This window comes from Arachis hypogaea, chromosome 7 (assembly GCF_003086295.3).
Source record: "Arachis hypogaea cultivar Tifrunner chromosome 7, arahy.Tifrunner.gnm2.J5K5, whole genome shotgun sequence".
Lineage (NCBI taxonomy): Eukaryota > Viridiplantae > Streptophyta > Magnoliopsida > Fabales > Fabaceae > Arachis > Arachis hypogaea.
In genome coordinates, this window is record NC_092042.1 from 77887565 (window position 1) to 77895288 (window position 7724).

The following is a 7724-nucleotide window of genomic DNA, read 5'->3' on the forward strand; positions in this document are numbered from 1 at the left end:
AAAAACACAAACATGACCAACCTAAAATATCAAAGCCCCATGGACAAAGTAAATAAATTCTAGCAGCATGCATTATCATTCAAGTTATGATCTCTAAAGACATCTAAATGCTTTCTCTCAATCAAGGCCACAAACTTTTTATGCCATAATCCAATGATTGCGCGACTTCCTCTCCTCTTCAAGTTCCATTTCAAGCTTCCCACACTCCATCTCATACTAAATGGGAGAACATGAATAGATAATTAATATAAAAAGAAAGTTCATTTAATATTTCGGCATCAGTCTAATACGAGTTAACACTACAAACAAGGAAGATCTTAAAGATTTAATAATGTTGCTATTTCCTGACCAAGTAATCTAGATAGATTAACAGGCCCGAGTAAACATTATAAAATATTATCCTATTTCAAAGTCCACTATCCTCTAATATCTAGTAACACATTAATTTAAGCAATCATGGTGGCAGAACAGGGCATCTCTTACTAATATGTACTAGCGGCATAATGATGTTCTGTTGTTTTATTGTTCTATGTCTCACCTTTTCTTTATTAGTGATAAATGTAGAAGTTTTTAAGATGGTATTTATTTTAGGAAGAAAATTGGGCATCATTCTCTTGTACATCAATATGAATCTATACAGAATGGAAAAGATATTGCAATTAACACAATATACTAATAACTGAAATTCAAAAGGAGTATAATGAAATCCAAAACCATTCTAATGTAAGATCAACATATAGATTTAAGGTATACCATTCCAAATATTGTATGCGATCTGTTACTCCTAGCATTCATGTTTGTTCATATATTAGAAACATGCCATTGAAGCCATCGAGCACAACATGAATTATATCCTTGGTGAGCAGCTCGTAGAAGCCATTGGTGCTAGTTTCATCGAACACGTGATATGCAAGTAGCGTAGAAACATGAAAAAAAGGTAACAAAAATCAAATGGAAATTGCAAAAACCTCGAAGTAACGTGAATAAGTAGAGGAAGAAGAAGAAGAAATAGAATATACCGAAAGCATAAAAAGAGTTAGAGACCGGTGTGTCATGAATCCTTTGAAGCGAAGCATGATTCTCTTCGACCTTATAGAAGCTCCATTAGAGGAGTCTTCGAAAACTGGAGTGCGAAGTGTAACACTCTATCACTCTGAGCTTTACACTTAAGTCGTAAAATAGAAGTGGTGTGGTATTACAACCTCTAAAGTAAAATGTGTACATATAATAGTAGAAGAATTATAATATGCTAGGAGTCTTGAAGAATAGAGGAAATAAAAATTGCGGAATAGAAGCGCAAAGCTCGAGAAACGAGTTAACTTGCGTGCTAAGAAAGCTGTATCCATCAAACATAAGATTGTAAAAATATGAATAGAGTGCCAAAGATACAAAATAGCAAGCTCCTAACTCAGCCCACGAAGTCAAGGCTGGCCGGAGAATATTTACACACATATATACATATCCAAAACCCAAATATACATAAACAAAATTCTGCCTCTCCATAAACCTCTAAGAGGATCAAAGAACAAGTTATGCGAAGAGAAAGCTAAGTATATATATATATATATATATATATATATATATATATATATATATATATATATATATATATATATATATATATATATATATATATATATATATATATATATCATTGTGCAACAACATAACCCAGTAACCAATTCGCTTTAGGAGCCCAGATGCCTAATGAGACGCCTCTCGACCTGCATCTGAAAAGCAACAACATAGTATGGAATGGAACTGGAGGTTCTCAGTATGGTAAATGTGTCACACACATAAGATATAAGATCCTGTGAATGCCAGAGGCAATCCTAGAACGCCGACACTCAGATTATAGAGCTTAAAGTATTAAACTGAAGTCATAAAAGGTAGTTTTCTAAGACTATTTAAACATAACTTAACTTAATCTTAAATCTAAGTCCCATACTGTCATTCCTCTATACCTTCAACTTCATCATGCATTTTACAAACAAATAAACAGATAAAGGTAAGCACTAGAAGGTTATAAGTACTGCAGGTAAGAAATATACATTTAACACGGTAAGTACATTTAGGCACACCCAGCTAGAGCATAAGCAAGTAATTCAAGTAATATGCATATGATGCATGCCTATCCAATGGCTGATGAGGCTCATCTGTCGGTTATCCAGCCAACCCGACAAGTCCGAAAACCTTAGACTGTCCCCCGACATGCATCCCCAAGAGTCTATGCATAGCTTTTTCTCAAATAATCAATATTGCTCAATGGGGGTTACATTCCCGGGAATTTATAGTGTTCGGTCACACTTACGTCGTAGGGTCAACAGAGTATCGAGCTTTCAACCTGGTACACATGGTGGCAAGTCACGACACTTTATCTAGGGAATCTCGTATCTCAGATCATTAAATTATTCAAGCCAAATTTCATACATAATCTTTCATCAAAATACCCAGTCAAGTATCATATATGACTTATCCGTAACATCTCATAATCAATTCATCACTTTTCAACTTTACTTCACTTTCAAGTTATCCCCATTTCCTAACTTCATCTAATGATCAGGTTTAACATTATTATTTATGACCAATGGAATGAAAACGGAAGTTTAGAGGTTTAAAATACAGTTTAAAACGTTAAAAGTCACGTTTTGCTGAAATAGGTCCACGCGTGCGCGTGGCTTACGCGTACGCATGGAAATGCACAAGTGTAGCTCGCGTAGATGGATACCTCATGTCACGCGTACGCATAGAGATACTCGCGTCACGCAACCAAAATTTTACATTCCACGCGTACATGTGGACATACATCTTTTTAAAAACAGCATCAAGTCACCAGAGAGCTGCAAACCTTTCAAATTTTTAGCAGCATAACGACATATTTGTCATCCAAACTTCAGACGGACATAACTCAATCGTTTTAAATCGTTTTCCTTCCGTTCTTCGAATGACATAAACATCATGAACCCTATTTTCATTTTAAAATAAGTTGGGAACAAATTGAAGGTCCAAAAGCTAAGTTATGCCTCGCCGAAAGTCGGCCAAAACCAACCTTTGCAAAAATATTCAAACCTCAATTTTCAATTAAAACTCCATTCCATTCCTTGTTAAAATATGCCAAATCTAACACCATATACCAATAACAAAACTCAACACAACTTTGCACCATTTATCAACCACCAACCATCAATATATATATATATATATATATATATATATATATATATATATATATATATATATTCTCATTGGAATGTCCACATAATAATAATCTCTACTATACAATCAAACCACATCATAGACATCAAGTATGCTAAGTATTGTACCATTCCGTGCAATTCAGCTTATCCTATGGTCATCTAGCCTAAGTTTTCACAGAACATTATATATTAAATGCAAGAAACCTAAACCATACTTTGGCCGATTTCCACGTAATGACCAAAGCAATTTATTCAAAATCAAGGCAGCCTCTCAAAACTCAACAAACTCTAAGCTCAGCTTTCTCCAAGTTTCAATATTCACAATTTCAAGCTCCAATTATTTATTTTCAACCTAACACACATTTATAACACATATATATCCAATTTAATACTCAAAGCTCAAATTCAATGAAATCAAAATAGAATTATCATATCCTCACCTTACTCAAGCTTCACATAAGCAAGAGTGAACGTTTTCCTCAAGCTAATTGGATCCTAAGACATCAAAAATCAAAGAAATTCAATATTCCTACTCAAAATTCAAAAATTGGAGGAAAGAAGAGGCTGAGATAAAATAGCAACTTACCTATGAAATTGTTCTAGTAGAAACGTAGAGCTCAACGTGATAAACGCGTGGCCGTAAACAGTGCGGCGATCGGAGCTCGGACGGAGAAGTTACAGGAATTGGAAACCATCGTAAGGGTTTCGGTAAAGTTTCGTTTCTCTTCTCCCCTAAGTGTGCTTCAGTTTCGTTTCTGTTGGAATGAAAGGGATGAAAGGCTTGGGTTCATTTAAAAGGGCTGGTCCGGTTGGATCGACGGCCCGATTTGGGCCCGGTTCGGCCTGTTCGGTCCAATCTTGGACCGATTTCTTCGAAATTAGTGTCAAAATTCTCGTTTTGATGAGCTCTATCCTAATTTGATATAATATTCGCCTTTCTAATCTTCCTTATTAAAAATTAAATTATTGACTAATTATCTACTAATTTATCGGGTTTTACATCATACCCACCTAACAAAGAATTTTGCCCTCAAAATTCAAATTCAGTTGCCTGAAAAGAGATGTGGGTAGTCCTTTCGCATATCTAATTCGAGTTCCAAGTATGTTCCTCGATACCAGCTCGACTCCAAGCTACTTTTACTAATGATACTTCTTTTCCGCGTAACCTTTAACACTGGTGTCATCAATTCTCACCAGAATTACTAGGAGTGTTAGATCTTCTCTTACCTGAATCGGTTCTGGTTCCAGAATATGATTTATGTCAGGAGTATACTTCCGAAGCTGTGATACATGAAACATGTTGTGCAAGTTCGAAAGATACGGCGGTAAGGCAATTCTATAAGCCACTAGCCCAATTCTTTTCAGAATCTCAAACGGCCCAATATAACGGGAATTCAGTTCCTCAGTATTAATAGCTCTTCCTACTCCAGTGGTTGGTGTAACTTTCAGAAAGACATGCTCCCCTTCTTCAAATTCCAAAGGCTTTCGCATTTGATCGGCATAGCTCTTCTGACGGCTCTGGGCTATAAGCATTCGACTATGAATTTTCTTTATCTGTTCAGTAGTTTCAGCTATCATCTCAGACCCTAACAAACTTCTTTCTCTAGTTTCATACCGACTAGCGAAGATTAAGATTTTTTGCCGTACAGAGCCTCATATGGAGCCATTCCGATGCTTGCATGGTAGCTATTATTATAAGCAAACTCCACTAATGGCATATACCAATCCCAGCTTGCCGGTTGGTCCAAAACACAAGCCCTTGACTGACCATCTGTCTGAGGGTGATATGCAGTACTCAGACTTAATTGAGTTCCAAATGCACGCTGAAAAGCTCCCCAGAATCTTGATGTGAAATGAGGATCTCTGTTAGATATAATGGTAGGAGGCACGCCATGCAACCTGACAATCTCTTTAATATACATTCGAGCTCATTCTTCCATTGTGCAACTTATGTGAATGGGGAGAAAGTGAGCTGATTTTATTAGTCAATGCACAACCACCCAAATAGCGTCACAACCAGACCGGGTTCTAGGCAAACCTGTCACAAAATCCATTGCGATACTCTCCCATTTCCATTGTGGAATCTCTAAAGGCTGAAGGGTTCCTGATGGTCTCTTCTGCTCAATCTTAACCTTTTGACACGTTAAACATTTAGATACATGCAATGCAACATCATTCTTTATCCCTGGCCACCAGAACATCGCTTTCCGATCCTGATACATTTTGGTGCTTCTTGGATGAATTGAGACCCTGCTCTTATGAGCTTCCTTCATGATACTTTGTCGCAGGTCTCCGACATTTAGCACAACGATTCGGTTCTTGAACCTCCACAAACCATTCTGACCTTCTGACACTCTCCAATATTTTCTCTGTTCAACTGTCGGTAATACCTTACGTAATGCTTCACTATCTTGATGAGCCTTCAGAAGTTTTAATTTAAAATCACTTGAAATCTGTAATTGACTCAAACACAGAATTCCAGATTCTTTTCTAACTCCCAAATTCAAACCCTGAAATGCCTTCAGTAACTCTTCTTCTCGTAGCATCGTCCAAGCTGCATATAAAGACTTTCGACTCAAGGCGTCCGCCACAACGTTCGCTTTTCCAGGATGGTAATTCAATTCAAAATCATAATTCTTTAGAAGCTCCATCCATCTCCTTTGACGCATATTCAACTCTTTCTACTCAAAAAGATACTTCAAACTCTTATGGTCTGAGAAGACATGAAACTTAACGCCATAGAGATAATACCTCCAGACTTTCAGAGCAAACACAACAGTAGCAAGTTCTAAGTCGTGATTCGGATAGTTCATCTCATGGGGTCTTAATTGCCGTGAGGCATATGCTACAACATTCTGGTGCTGCATTAGAACGCACCCCAAACCCTTCAGTGATGCATCACGGTACACTTCAAATGGTTCACTTGGTTCAGGCAATACCAACATGGGTGCAGTAGTCAACCTGTGTTTCAATGCTTGAAAACTCTCCTCACTCTCCAGAGTCCAGACAAAAGGCGTATCCTTTTTAGTCAACTTAGTTAAAGGTAAAGCGAGCTGTGAAAATCCCTTAATGAATCTCTGATAATACCCCGCCAAACCTAGGAAATTCTTGATCTTTGGAACTGACATTGGTCACTCCTAATTCATTACTGCTTCCACCTTAGTAGGATCCACAGCTATTCCCTGCTTACTCACCACATGACCAGTTCGCAAGTGATCAGCATGCTCCTCTTCAGTCTTAGAATAAACAAGAATTTCATCAATGAAGATAATAACAAACTTGTCCAGATATGGATGGAGCACTAGTTGACCCAAAAGACATCACCATATACTCACAATGACCATAACACATCCTGAAAGCAGTTTTCGAAATATCTTCATCTCTCACCCTTATCTGATGATACTGGTGTGGTATTTTACAACCCACACTACTAACCGGCAAGTGCACCGGGTCGTACCAAGTAATACCTTACGTGAGTAAGGGTCGATCCCACGAGGATTGATGGATCAAGCAACAATAGTGTTTGATAGGATTAACTTAGTTAGGCAAGCAGAAAATGGTTTTGAGATATTCAAAGAGCATTAAACAGCAAATTTGGAATATTAAAGACAGGCAAATAAATAAGTTGAGAATAAAGTATTGAGAAAGCAGTTAAAGTTTCAGAGTTAGCTATTTTCTGGATTAACTTTTATTACTAATTAATTTAATCATGCAAAATTTAATTTCATGGCAAACTATATGTGACTAGACCCTAATTCCTTAGACCTTCCTAGTCTCCTCTAAAATTCATTAATTGCCAATTCCTTGGTCAATTAATTCCAATTAGAGGGTGATGATCAATTTCTAGTTTATATACCAAAATAATCCTAATTATCCACAAATAAGGGGATTATATGTCACGTATCCCTTTAAATACAAACAATTAAAAATTCAGTATAATATGTTTTCAAGCTGTTGTTCAAGTAAAGAGCTTTTCCAAGTTTTACGAGAACTCAATTAGAACATGGGTCATACTTCTGTTCAACCCATATTCATAAAATAAAGAACGAAAATAATTATTGAAATATAAATCAAGACATGAATTAAATTAAAAAGATCAAACGAATCAATCCATGAAAGTAGACAGAGCTCCTCACCTTAACAATGGAGGATTAGTTGCTCATGGTTCAGAGAAGAAAAATAAGGGTTCTGGTAACAATCTCTGTCCCTGTCTAAATGTACAGAGTTCCTATTTATATCACTACTCCTAATCAATTTTAAAATCTAATTATCTAAAACTAAAAATAATATCTTTTCCTAAAAGATAAGATTTGAATTTAAATTCGAATTAATTAATAAGTCTTTAGCTGATGGGTGGAGACCACTTGCTTTGTCCATTCTGCAACTTCTAATCTGTGTTTTCTGGACTGGAAACTGGGTCAAAAACAGCCCAGAAACCGTAACCAGCATTTTTTGTATTATTGCAGATCGCACATGTGACGCGTCCGTGTTGTCCACGCGCTCGTGTCATTTGTGCAGATTCCAGTT

General features: G+C 36.7%; 1 protein-coding gene across 1 annotated transcript; it reads right to left on the bottom strand.

The window, feature by feature from the left end:
* Positions 1-4337: 4337 nt before the first annotated feature.
* On the bottom strand, positions 4338-4775 carry LOC140174418 (uncharacterized). Its single transcript, XM_072198871.1, has one exon. It carries the CDS (start codon positions 4773-4775, stop codon positions 4338-4340), a length of 438 nt encoding a protein of 145 aa, XP_072054972.1.
* Positions 4776-7724: the final 2949 nt, after the last annotated feature.